At 47.4% G+C, this 12,821-nt stretch overlaps 3 protein-coding genes across 11 annotated transcripts in view; 1 reads left to right on the forward strand and 2 right to left on the reverse strand.

Moving 5' to 3' along the window:
- Nucleotides 1–479: 479 nt before the first annotated feature.
- TMEM130 (transmembrane protein 130) lies at nucleotides 480–10,176 on the reverse strand. 5 transcript variants are annotated; one of them, XM_025155380.3, is made up of 8 exons: nucleotides 9,718–10,176; nucleotides 7,101–7,391; nucleotides 6,528–6,696; nucleotides 5,715–5,884; nucleotides 5,005–5,089; nucleotides 2,742–2,944; nucleotides 1,704–1,816; nucleotides 480–1,009 (listed from the first exon to the last, which is right to left on the reverse strand). In XM_025155380.3, the coding sequence occupies exons 2-8, from the start codon at nucleotides 7,312–7,314 to the stop codon at nucleotides 833–835; spliced, it is 1,131 nt and encodes a 376-aa protein (XP_025011148.1). In that variant the 5' UTR covers nucleotides 7,315–7,391; nucleotides 9,718–10,176; the 3' UTR covers nucleotides 480–832. The 5 variants fall into 5 exon arrangements, with proteins under 5 accessions (XP_025011148.1, XP_414751.4, XP_046756896.1 ...); XM_414751.8 differs by lacking the exon at nucleotides 9,718–10,176 and adding an exon at nucleotides 9,398–9,524; XM_046900940.1 differs by lacking the exons at nucleotides 7,101–7,391; nucleotides 9,718–10,176 and adding an exon at nucleotides 9,398–9,524.
- TRRAP (transformation/transcription domain associated protein) overlaps nucleotides 6,536–12,821 on the forward strand; it is a 78,488-nt gene continuing 72,202 nt past the window's right edge. For 3 of the 5 annotated variants that reach the window (XM_040647679.1, XM_040647678.1, XM_040647680.1), the window contains exons 1-5: nucleotides 6,536–6,674; nucleotides 7,321–7,431; nucleotides 7,883–8,031; nucleotides 11,468–11,618; nucleotides 12,266–12,315. In XM_040647679.1, coding sequence (XP_040503613.1) covers nucleotides 11,519–11,618; nucleotides 12,266–12,315 — 150 coding nt within the window. In that variant the 5' untranslated portion in view covers nucleotides 6,536–6,674; nucleotides 7,321–7,431; nucleotides 7,883–8,031; nucleotides 11,468–11,518. Of the gene's footprint in view, nucleotides 6,675–7,320; nucleotides 7,432–7,882; nucleotides 8,032–10,134; nucleotides 10,468–11,467; nucleotides 11,619–12,265; nucleotides 12,316–12,821 lie in introns of those variants that run through there. The other 2 variants (XM_004945110.5, XM_015294312.4) reach the window with 2 other exon arrangements.
- LOC121106760 (translation initiation factor IF-2-like) lies at nucleotides 9,777–10,382 on the reverse strand. The gene has a single exon (XM_040647458.1). It carries the CDS (start codon nucleotides 10,380–10,382, stop codon nucleotides 9,777–9,779), a length of 606 nt encoding a protein of 201 aa, XP_040503392.1.

The following is a 12,821-nucleotide window of genomic DNA, read 5'->3' on the forward strand; positions in this document are numbered from 1 at the left end:
TATACAGCCTTGAACACTGACTATGAATTGAGTGTGTTTTGCTGAGCACTCTGAGCTGCAAATTACTGCTTTTTTGACACGGGAGCTTTGGTGGCCAGCTGGGAAGTAACATAAGAAAGAAAAGGAGAAGGAATGTTATGAAAAAAACTTATACAGACTGAAGTGGTCTCAGACTGCTGGAGGTGTAGAGTCTTCCACAGTGGGTGCTGCCATCCCACTGGACTCCTATGAGTAGCGCTACCTCTCAGGTTCCTGAGCAGGTCACCAGCTACTGCAGTCCCACACCACCTCCTAATTAACTTAGCAAAGGGGTCTTTTAAGATGGAGGAAAAAAGACAACATAATTACATAGTCTGGTTCTCTGGAAGTACTTCGGTTAAAGCCTTTCCCAAGCAGGACAAGTTGATTCCTCTTTAGAACAGTCTTTTGGATGACTTGCATTTCCAGTGGTATTTTTCAACATAAGAAAGAGAAGTATGTTTGTTTTAAGCATTTTCTTTTTTGAAACATATAGCAGAAGGAACAGAGAAATTACAAGAGGTAGTGAGTTGAGCAAACTGCATAAAATAATCTTTCACAAGAATAAAATGCTGCTTTTACAGCTGTAAATGTATACATCCATATAATTTAAAAGTACAAAATTACTTCTGCTGTGTTTCAGGCTCCTCCTTTTTCAGATTATATAATGAAACACTCAGGTGCTGGACTTGGCAAAGTAGTTTACCACATAGCATTGGCAAAAGAAACCATTCATGCAGCACTGGGCTTGTAACTCATCACACGTGAGAAAGTTAAACTTGGAGTTAGTGTAACCAAAGTGCAGTTGTGTTCTTCACACCGTGTACATTTTGACTGGCTTGTAAAAAGAAAGTAGAAATTCGTGACTCTCCCTGGCAGCTTCTTGAGATGACCGAAGAAAGCACGATCTGCAACATACTTGGCCACAGCCTGACTCTGAATGAGCAGACAGGCTTTTATCGGACAGCGGAGAAAAGTCAAAGTCAGCTACCTGGGAAAGGAACAATAATGAGAGCGTTTTTAATCCCAGTTCAAGGGAAACCAGCAAGAATATTCTGGGTCAGAAATGGCACCTGGTCCTCAACCAGGTTCTATCAGAAATCTATTCAAAGTTGGTGACTGATTCATACCAGCTGGACACGTGGATTGCAGCAGCCCCCGTAGAGGTCCATTTATGCATACTGTGGCATGATGTTACATGTGTTAGGTACTTTCCAAAGGGCCAAGAAAACTATCTTTGATTTGGGAGCTCATGACTGTTATAAATATGAAAGTGTAAGAAGCTACAAAAAGGAGATGGAAGGGCACCAGCAGAGATGAGGGTCACATACTAAGCTTAGGTGACAATTTAGCGTCACTTTAGTTAACGTAACTATTGTTTTTTACTGTTCCATATCCCTTCTTACCATCTCTCTGCTTTCTTCCATGTAACCGCCCTAGGTACAACCTCTGGAAGGCATACTTCAAGCACGTGCTTAGGAACTTTAACTAACTATCCATGATAGCCCTGGGAACTCAAATTGCAGTTTTGTTTCTCCACAAGCCAGAAGCATGCTTGTTGCTTAAACTCTTTGCCAGCTCAGACAGACACCAGAGAAATACTCCCTCCTACTCTGTTTGCCTGAGGATGAAAGAAGAGACGTAGCTGAAAGCTATCTAATTACTGTCCCAGCTCAAAGTAATACCTCCACAAGGTCTTTCTGTTGTGTGTTACTTCGAAAGGTCGTGTACAGCACCAGTCCTACCATCACTGAAACCAGGACGATGCACAGCAGGACAAAGAAGGCTGGCTGGATCCCTGGGAAAGAGCACAAGGGGACATTCCTGGAGTGATACAATACGCTGACAAGAGGTAACAGAAGAAAAAGATGTTTTAGGAGAACTTTTCACGTTTTTACAACAAAAGATATGTCAGCATCAGGGAACAGATTTTTCAGCCCAGATTACTTCAGATCTTTCTGAAATCACAGAAGTAGGAATACAGGATTGCAAGGGTCAGCTTAAATGGGCTAAAAAAAGTCCCTGTGAGTTACGTGTTAGCCCTAACTCCCAAGGGTGTCTGTACCTTAAGGGAGGAATCTTGATCAGTATCTTCTTCACAACAGCTGGTAGCCCTCAGCAAAGAGGATTCCACCTCCTTGCCCTGAGTGTACACTACTGCCTCCTGCAGTGAGCAGTCCTGTATGTACAGAAGTGTTGGACCACGTGGGAAGTTCTGTAACTGTTCTGTTTCCACAGTTTAGCTGACCCCTGGCCAGGTCCTCTTCATTTGCCTACCTGACTCCTTTCTCAGATGAATCAGAGACCCGCAAGGGGCAGCAGGCAGGGGGTGGCCTGCAGGGATTGCTGGCTGGGGGAACAGAAACATGTAATGAAATGGAGATGTAGAAAAAGCTACCCTTACAAAATACTAAAAAGAATTCAGGCTGCTTAATTAAGGGAGTGCTACAGCCACTTATGTTTTTGCACTTATCCTCTCTAACTACAAAAGAGGGAGACTATTTAAACTGAAAAATATGTAATTTAAGTCTTCCCAGGGAACACATTAGCTTCAAGACACTCTTGAGACTGAGGGTTCAGCAGGATACAAAAAGCTCAGAGCAATTACAGTAGTCTTTATGCTTCCAGAAACCTCATCAGCTGCGAATTAATGCATAACGCCCCCGACGTGCTTGAGGCTGTCAGATGCTCGGACAATCGGGAAGCTCTGCGCTGCAGCTCACCTGTTGGCCACACTTTTATTTCGTGGTAGGTCTGCAGCATCGTCACGCCGTTCTGCACTCGGACGCTGAGGCAGTACTGCCCGGCGTCACTGAAGGTATGGCTGAGGTTGTAGCAGGAGCCGGTGATCACCACCAGATGGCACTTTTCGCCTTCTAGTGGAATGCACTCGGACTTTATAAGCCAGCATAATGCTAGTGGTGGGCTGAAATGACATTTAAAAACAAACAAACCACAACAATACATTAAAGGCTCCAAAATTTTCAGCTAAGAGCCGATCAATCATTGGGATAAAACTGTATAACAACTTAGAAAATAATAAGGTTAATCTAACTACAGATAGAGAAGTAATTAACAGCACAATTGCTTGGTTCATAGCGTTTGTCCATTGAAAAAAAAGGTCTTTGTGATGCTTTTATAACAGCAGTCCTTTCAACTGAGAGCTAAATACCTGTGTGGGTCATAGGCAGGCCATTGTGCGTAGCAAACCCATGTCCTGCTCTAACAGAGATAAAAGCATTCTTTTTCCCCTCCTCTTCTATGGGAGTATAGGTTGGTTTTCTTTGTTCTTTTCACAGTGGAGATCACTGTCTGTGCTACTGAAGTACACCCGAGACTTCTGATTTAACAAAATAAATAAATAAGAATAAATAAAAGAAGAAAGAAAAGAATGTAAAGTGACCTCTGCACAATGGACTAACAGTTAGGATAGTTAAATGACTTGCAAGGATCTTGGTAGTTCCTTACAATAACAAAAAGCTTTTCAGTTGTTATCAAGCTCTTTAGGTACAATCCACATTATGTCTGCATGCATTCTCACTGCATCTAGCTGATGCCATTTATTTACACTGTCAGATCCTTGCTCCAACTGATTCTGCCTGGACTCCCCTTACACGCTATGGACTTTGATTCTGATGACAGAGCTTTTCTTTACACTATCTTACTAGTATTTTGTTCCTTATCTGCTCAGAGTAGTCTCTGGTAAGAAAGCAGCATGCTTATGTTTGATAACACATCTCTCAAGCCTTTGTTGTTGGTTTTGTCACAAACTGCTATCACAGCAGTCCCAGCCCTGCTGCTAGAGGACAGGTTGGTAAGCATTAATTGGCCATCTTAGAGTCAAGCCTGGCAGCCTGTAACATTTTTTTAACCATTCATATTTACTTGCATCCCATCTGCAATTTCCAGTCTGTCAAAGTGCAGTCCCCTTGCTGAATGCAAACTGTGCTGCTCTGTGTATCCGTACCACACTTATGTCTTTGGTACACGACTGCATTGGGTGCTGCTCCCTCTGTCCTACATCCCTACCAGCAGCCCTGCTCTTTTTTGGTTTGTTTTTGGAAATCCACCATTAGGCAAATCCGCTCCCTGTAGCAGAGCACAGAAGAGTTACTCTTCTGGAGAATAAATGACTTTGTGATCATGGAGATTTATGGTGAAGGCACTTTCCTGAGTGCTTCAAACGTTATTTAAAATGCTTCTGCTATATGAGAAACTCTCACGTGTTCTGAATACTGCAGCTTGAGAGAGCCTGTGCTTGGATCAAGGTGCTCCTGAGTCTCCTACATTCCTACAATGGTAAATGATTATTTGTCCAAGTTGGACTTTTCCCAGCTCATCACATTGCACTGTGACATTTCCCTTTTCCTGTCCTTCCTTGATTCATCTCTCTTCAACAACTTCATTTTTCTCTGGACTTTTCCTTGCAAAGATGACTTTAAAAACAAAACAGAACAAAGCAAAATGCCCTTCTCTCACTGCATGGTGCCCCTGTCTCTTATTCATCTTATGGCAACCTTTGCTTTGTCAAACTGATTTCTGAAACTCACCACTCCCGTGTGCCAGTCAAGGGCTGCTGCCATTCGACATGACTCTGAATACAATTTAATTTTATTGTGAGGAAATTAATTGGTCAAGGATAAAAATTCAAGAGTTTTAAAATGTCATTGTTTCCACTATCTTTCTCTGGCAAGTTCTCTTTCAACATTCTATTTACAAAGAGATAAAGATAACCTTTGCTTTCTATATGAGGATTTGCTGAGGAAACAAAACATTTTAATGTCCCACTTTTCTGTACAGATGTGGGCTCTGTCAGACTCTTCGACTTCGTGCTACTTTAAGTCAAGAAAAATAAATGTTCAACAGTGTCTCTTCAAAGAAAACTTTAACAAACAGTTCTGTGGGGTGCAAATGACTTTTAGGGAAACAGGAGAAAAAAAGCTTAGATAAAGTGTTTTGGGGAAAGCAGTAGTGTTTGCTACTCACGTGCCATTGATATGAAGAGATAAACTCAAGTTTTCCATGACGTGAGTCTCTCTGGAGCCCACTACGTTAATGCTTTTAACAGCATCTGAGAGGAAGAAAGCAAGCATGTCACATGGAACACATAACCTGAAATTCACTGGTTTTCCAGGAAATGTTTCATCTCTTAGACCATGTAGATGTTAGCTGCATCGCTCATACAAACAGCACCTCCCTCACACCCAAAAAAAGAAACCTACTGGTAGAGTTGTTGTAAGTTTTCTGAACACTTTGTGATTTCTTTTTAGAATATAATCAGATACTTCCATAATCCTGTGCATTATTATGTGTGTTTGTTTACAACTGATCAAATCAATGGAACCTTCATAACACTTGTTTTAACAGATGTATTTTTTAGGGATATTTATCATAAGTTAAACAGATCTTCCGTAAGTATGATAAACAAATTATTTCAAGTTTTGAGTATATTTGAGGCTGTTACAAAAGACAGTGAAACTTCTAATGAATGAAAAAGGAACAGAAGATTTTAGATTTTCTTGTGAACGAGAATGGTACAAAGTCCATTTTAGAGTGCAAACTCTTCATTGAAAAATACCAGTTCATCCACTTGAATTGGTGCCCATGTTGTTATCACCTTAAACCCTACCATTTAGACTGTATTGCTACACACATATAACATTTTATTTCAAGCATGCAGAATGTTTGATAATTACCTAGCAGCTCCAGAGCAGTGGTAAAATCACCCGTTTTCTGCACAGTTTCTGTTTCATGTATGATGCTTCCAATTTGCTTCCATTCTGCTACGACTTTGAGATGCACTGTGCGATTCCCCGTGGTGGAGTAGTTACAGTAGACAAAGGGCTCCTTGGTAATCTGATAAACTCTGCATGCAACGTGAAAATCAAAACTGCCTTTTATCAAGGACTTGCTTATTTCTGATTTAACATTGAAAAAGGAGTAAGGGTTAATGCATTTTCTTCATAGCCAGTGGTAGTCAGCTACAATTCTAATTCTTTATGTCCTCATCAATAAGGATTAATGTCTGTTGCACTTCATTGGTGTAAAACCAGTAAAACTATAGTCAGTATCAGACCCACAGTGTATTTATGCATTTTTAATAAATGAAATTAAGGATAGTGCTAAAGGACTTTACAAAATGGAATAGGAATAGACAATAAAAGATGAAAACTATCATTGTAACAGGTGGACTGTAGCTAACTGAAGTACTGAAAAGGAAAAATATATATTTTTTTTTAAAGAAGCAAGGAAGGTAGAAAGAAAGATGTACTATTCGAAAACTGAATCTCGTTTTTCTGTTTGTGTAAGCTCATTTGTGCTGGACGTAAATTTGTACTCAAGAGAAGATAAATAGCTGGACATCTTTCATCCTCCCTGCTGCAGGGTCATACCAATGGGCAAAGGTGTGTGTGCCATCCTGTGTATTAATCAGGATTTCTCTCTAGATGAGCAGCTGAATGAGAGGCTCCTCGAATATTCATTGAAGAGAATAAAGTAACCACACCTACCCATCTCCAAAATCCCAGTTGTAGACAAACGAAGCTGCCTTGAAGTAATTACTTGGATCGTGAAGACAGAAAGAAATCCGCGTCACAGCTCCCATGGAAGAGCTAGAACCAGACTTGATAAATCTGCTGTCTTCTATCTGGGCAATGGTAAGATTCCCTGTGACAAATTCTGCAGAAAATTAAGGCAGACAAAGAATGACATCATGTATCACTTTCACAGAATGCTGTATGTACATACACAGCATTAAAATACACAGCATAAGACTTTCTGTGCCCCAGTCCACACAGTTAAGTGTAGTTTTTATCTATTACTCAGTGTTGTTACATGTGATGAGATTACTTGATTTATGGAAGGTTATACAGTGGGACAAGATGAAGCTTCTAACAGGACTGAGAGAAAAAATCCTGGACAAATTGAGATAGGTAGACTACAGCCCAGCCCAGTAGGTATAGTGTGGGCCAACACTGCCTGCAACAAAGGCCTACACAAATCAAACTCTGGCGGTGGAAGCCATATTTACGTCTGGCTTTCATGTTGTGATGCTAGCAAAGGCAGCAGCAATTCTGCTTTACCTGTGATCTGAAGCATGGTGACATTCCTAGCAACTGGCCGACATAACCAGCAGTTTCTGTGAGTCACCCAGACAGATATGGGAAAAGTCCCAGGAAATTCACCAGTCACATTAATTACGGAGTTAAGCCGCTGCTCGGATTTCTCTATCAGGATCAGAGGAGCATAAATCCAGTTGAAGTGGTACAAGTTTGATACAGTGCTGTTGTTCTTCATCCTCAGAGTGGCGTGAACAGTAGCCTGAGCTCCTGTTGTGATGGGACCATTGTTGGTGATTTCCAGACCATACTCCTCTGTAGATTTCAGAAGCAGGATAAAAAGAGAAATCCTGATGTAAGTAAGTGCACCTTATCTACCCAGCTGTGGTCACGTGGCTCACCGCACTAACTTAAAACTACCACCTTTTTGCCATTTAAAAACCCAGAACAGAAACTGTTGTGTGCATATATGCATTCCAACATTAAACACCTGTTAGAGGGGGTCCTAGAAATGTCAACAGTAGGACAGAGCCTCTGCATAGAACATCCCAAAAACTCTGAGGCGTTTTTACAGGCAGAGTTAGGCTGTAGCTGCAGGCCCAGTGTCACTAATGGTGTAACAACGCTGTCACTGAGCTTCCTGCTTCTGGAAGAAGGCTACATTCAGCTCTAATCTTGGTTGTTCCAATCAATTTATAATTGAGCACAAGTCACCCTGACTCAAGAAGCTGAAATGCAGGTGAAGAAGAAAGCAAAACTTTTCAGTAATATCCCCTCCACATCTTTTTGTGTTTCTGATTCTGCAGTGCTAGTGAGGAGCAGAGTGAAGAAACCAAAGGTGAGGATTCGGAACAATCCTTTTCAGCTACAGAAAATAGAAACAACCAGGCTGGCCTCAATAAATCTCTCACTGGGCAAACCATTGTCCTAAAAAAATATGAACTTCCACAGCCAGGTAAGATTTCATCCAATTGCTTCCTTTGTCAGCTATACTGAACAGCTCAACCTCCTCCTAACTGAGTGTAAAACATCAGTACGGTTGTTTCTTCTCTATAATCTATAAGGAGGCTCCACAGCCTCTCTGAGCAGCCTGTTCCAGTGCTCTGTCAGGCTCAAAGCAAAGAAATCTTTCCTCGTGTTTGTGTGAAACTTCCTATGTCCCAGTCTGTGCCCATTGCCCCTTGTTCTGCCATTGGACGGATTGAAAAGAGCCTGGAAATGAATGTAAATAAAATTTACTGAGCAGATGGTGAGGCCGTGGCACAGGCTGCCCACCCTTGGAGGTGTCTGAGGCCATGAATCGGGCCCTGGGCAGCCTGAGCTGCTGGGGAGCAGCCAGCCCATCGCCAGGGGTTGGGACTGGATGGGCTATATGGTACCTTCCAACCTAAGCTATTTTATGATGAAATGATCTGCTAAATCGAAACACGACAGCCACTGTAAGCTTTGAAGAGTGACAGAGCTGGGAAGGGGATCTGGTAGTTTGCCACCCTGAGCAGTTCTCTGCCCAGCTGTTCTCTCACGGGAGAGCACGGGGGCAATACTCGGCAGAGCGCCGTGCAGCTGTGGGGTTCCCTCACTCTTCCAGCAGCTAACATTGCTCACGGGGAAAAGAGGGAGCAGTGGGGCCAGCTAATCTCTGCACTGCCTTCCCTGCAGCCCTCTGGCTGGGATGGGAGAGGAGCCCAAAGCATCCATGTAGTGCCCTCGCGTTATTCCCTGGGTTGCAGGTGCTGAGCAAATCTGGATGCAAATGAATGGTGAAAAACAATTTTCACAGTACTGAGCAAACTAGATCTCTTCTGTTGCCCTTCTACAGGGCAAGGGACAGCTGTCTGTTCAGCTTCTGGGGTTCATAGAGAAAAATGTGATTTAATGAAGCCTATCGCTGAGAGGTTCCAGCTCTCTAGAAGGTTCAGGACGTCCTCCGCTTCTTCCCAGCGAAACTTGGGGAAATAAAACAGCCGCCTCGCGGTTATCTATCGCACCTCTCCTTGGAGGCTATCGCCGGGCTCTGCCCACCAGGGCCGCCCCGCAGCCGCCGAGCGCAGCGCCGCAGATCAGCGCCTCCCCCGCGGGAATGGAGCTCAGCAGCGCTCCGCGGTCCCTTCCACCTCTCCGACCCGCGCAGCGCGAGGCCAAAGCGGGAGCCGGAGGCTGCGTGAAGCAGAAACGCTTCCCAGCTTCGGGCAACCAGCAGCCCCGGGCTGCCCCAGCTCCCCGAGGTGACACCCCATCCCCACCCCGCCGTCCCCGCAGCCCCACGCTCGAGCTCCGAGCGCCTCTCCGTCTCCCGGGGCCGCAGCCCCTTCCCCCGTTACCCGGCGCCGTGGCGGCGCGGCCGAGCAGCAGCAGCACGCCGGGCAGCAGCACGCAGCTCAGCCGCAGCATGACGGGCGCTCACCGCTCAGCGCCGGGCGCTGCCCCCGAGGCCGCCCGCGGTACTGCGGCGCTCCGTCCGTCCGCCCGCCCCCGGGGCCGCTCCCCCTCGGCAGCGCCCAACCGCCCTCAGGGGGAAGGTCCCGCGGGGCTGTGCTGCCCGCGGCTGCGGCAAGGCCACCGGCGGGTAAAATCCAGACATAAACAGCCCGGGCTGTCCCGACCCGGCGGTTGGCAGCCCTGCCCGCCGCAGCTCCGCGACCTGCAGGGCTCCGTCTGACCAAAGCCCCTCTGAGCTCCTCGCGGCGGGGCGGGCCCGGTTCAGCGGGGTGGGGGCGCGCCGTTCTCCAGAGGCTGCGCACGAGGAGCCCTCAGCGCAGCGGGCGCCGAAGGAGCCCACGGGGCGGCCCGACGGGCGCCGTCCAGCCGTGCCCGGCACCTGGCCGCGCGTCCTGCGGGGCTCAGCGCGGTCCGCTCCGCGGCCGCAGCAGTGGGGCGGACGCTCCGCGGAGAGACCCGGGCCCGGCGGGGCCGCGCGCCCCGGGGCAGCGCCATTCCCGGCGGCCGCGGGCGGCCCCGCGCACTGTGGCGGCGCTGCGATCGCTGCGCTGCGCTGCGCTCCGCCCGGGGTGCGCGCGAGGCGGGCGGCGGGAGGAGGCGGCCGGAACTGGGCTCGGGCGCTTCCGTTGCGCCCATGCGCTGCCGCCGGGCTCCGGCAGCAACAAAGGAGGGAGCCGGGGGGCCGCGGGGTGAGCAGCGCGGGGCTGCGGGCCGGGCCCGGCGGCGGGGCGGGCCGGGGCGAAGCGGCGGACGGCGGGGCCCGGAGCGGAGCTGCCCGCGGGGCGGAACGGAGGAGGAAGGGCCGCGCTCCGGCTGCACCGCGCTCGGAGGCCTCGGGCCGCGGGGGGCGCCGGCGCGGCCGTTCATTCTGTGCCCGTGTCGGCAGGGCGGCTCGGCGGGGATGGGGGCGGCGTGATGGCGGCGCGGTAGCGGGGAGCACCGGGCGGTGGAGGTAAGCGGCCGTGAGCGGCGGCGGGCCCGGCCCGGGGCGGCGGGGCTGGAGCGGGAGGCTGAGGAGCGAGCGGCGTCTGAATGCGGTGTCCGCAGGCGGGAAGGGCCGCTCGCGGCGGCGGAGCGGCTGCCGGCAGCTCTGGCGGCGGGTCGCTGGGGGCGGCTGCCAGAGTGGGGTGCGGGCGGGTCGGAGGGCAGAGCGGCAGCGCGGCGTTGGGGCGGCTCTGAGCCCGCTGCTCCCGGGGACGCAGAAGGCGCAGATGCTGACACGGATCTCGGGAGCCCAGCACGGTTGCGTTGGAAGGGACCTCAGAGCTCACCCAGTTCCATCTCTTTACTGTGGGCCGGGCTGCCAGCCCCCACATCAGGCATCAGCTCCGGCTGCCCGTCTGTACCCTCGGCACCTCCGGGGATGGGGCAGCACAGCTCTGCACAGCACTTTGCCAATCTCTTAGAGAAAAATTTCCCTGACAGCTAACCCAAATCTCCCTTCTTTTAGTTTAAAACCGTTCCCCCTCATCCTGTCACTATCTACCCGTGTGAAAAGTCAGTTTCCCTCCTGTTTAAACACTCCATTTAAGTACTGGAAGGCTGCTCTTAGGTTTCCCAGCAGCTTTCTCTTCTCCAGGCTGCACACCCCCGGCTCCCTCAGCCTGTGCTCCGGCCCTCTGAGCATCTCTGTGCCCACACCAACAGCTCTGCATCCCACCTGAGCTGTGGCCCCAGGCCTGGGTGCAGTGTTCCAGGTGAGGCCTCAGAGTAGATGCAGAGAGGGCAGATGGGAAGAACTGGGTTGCCTTGGCTGTTTGGAGGTATGGATCCGTGCTCCTGGGTGCTGTACACACCAGGCATTGCTCATGTGGGCCTGCAGAGATGTCCCCTGTGACTCTGGGAGTGAGATGTGTCCTCTTCAATGTGTCATATGAACGGATTTAGGTAATATGATGGCTGCGATTAAACAGACATATAAACTAACACACACATACATATGTATTTTGTAGGCGTGTTGATCTTGATTTTATGTAGTGAAAGCTGATCCTCCCTCCTCCAAGATGGCATTTGTTTCAGCACAAGGGCCCACAGTGGTGGACCAAACCACTCTGATGAAAAAGTACCTTCAGTTTGTGGCTGCTCTTACAGATGTCAATACACGTAAGATACAATTTTTTTTGTATTGTAAGTTGAATCATAGAATCACTTTTGAATTGGAGGGGATCCTTAAAGCTCATCTAGTCTAACTCTCCTGCACCGAACAGGGACACTGACAGCTCCAGCAGTGCTCAGATCTATCCCCTGAGCTTGGATGTCTGCAGCGACAGGGCATGGCCCCCACCCCGTGCACCCTATGCCACTGCCTCTGTCCTTATTATAAAAAACGTTTTCTGTATGTTCAATCTAAATTTCCCATCTTCTAGTTTGAAACCATTTCTCCTTGTCATTTCGGAACAGACTACTAATAGAATCATAGAATCATGTTCACTTGTGGTTTGTTTCACACATGTCTGAATACTGTTCAGAAAGTTGACAAATGCATGCTAAACTCAGTTTAAATTTTGTTAAAATATTGATTTTTGAAGAAGCAAAGTGATGAATAATATTTCCTTGAGCCAAAAAGAGAGAGAGTTGTGTGTGTGTGTGGTTGTATGACAGGGGTGTTTGTGAGAATTGTGTGCCTTATAATTTGGTGGTGACAGCTAAACTGATAAGATCTGATTGCTTCTTTCATCAGTGAGCCTGGTACTTGCTTTCATGATTTAGCCTTGTATTTATTTATTTTTTGTTTGAATTTCCTTTTTCAGCCGATGAAACCAAATTGAAAATGATGCAAGAAGTCAGTGAGAATTTTGAGGTAATTAATAAAAAAAGCTGTAAGGATGGCAGTCCTTACGGTGCTTCATGTCTGTCAGTTTGATGTCTGATATCGTGCAGTTAAAAGATTGTGTATGTTGTGAGTTGTGATTCCTACTGTAAATCACTTATGTTACTGCTGCGTTTAGCAACTACCCAGATGTTTGAAGAGGTCATCTTTGAACTTGAGAGTTCTTTTATTCTGTCGTCATTATTCAGTAAGCATTCAAATAAAGGTGACATCATATGTTTTCTTTTTTTTCTATTTAGTTGAATGATCTGAAATCTCTGTATCTTAAGCATAGCTTTATTTATTTTGAGTATGTATTTTGTTCTCATCAAGCAAAAGGGCCTCTGTTACTCCTGAATAATTCCACAGGATGGAAGTGAGGAGAGCTGTCAGATGCAGTCTGGCATCAGGAGTGGCAATGACTTAAGCGACATCTCTTGCTCAGTGATAAATCAGTTTTAGATGAGCACCAGAAAAGAAGTTGAGGAACAAGTTGA

This window comes from Gallus gallus, chromosome 14 (genome assembly GCF_016699485.2).
Source record: "Gallus gallus isolate bGalGal1 chromosome 14, bGalGal1.mat.broiler.GRCg7b, whole genome shotgun sequence".
NCBI classification, from domain to species: domain Eukaryota; kingdom Metazoa; phylum Chordata; class Aves; order Galliformes; family Phasianidae; genus Gallus; species Gallus gallus.

Coding starts and splice junctions, on each gene's coding strand:
- TMEM130 (XM_414751.8), bottom strand. CDS start 9,467: ATGCTGCGGCTGAGCTGCGTGCTGCTGCCCGGCGTGCTGCTGCTGCTC. Junction 5,090..5,714: donor CACTGCTCTGGAGCTGCTAG/GTAATTATCAAA, acceptor TCTTCCTCTCAG/ATGCTGTTAAAAGCATTAAC. Junction 1,817..2,741: donor AATAAAAGTGTGGCCAACAG/GTGAGCTGCAGC, acceptor GCTCTTTCCCAG/GGATCCAGCCAGCCTTCTTT.
- LOC121106760 (XM_040647458.1), bottom strand. CDS start 10,382: ATGAACGGCCGCGCCGGCGCCCCCCGCGGCCCGAGGCCTCCGAGCGCG.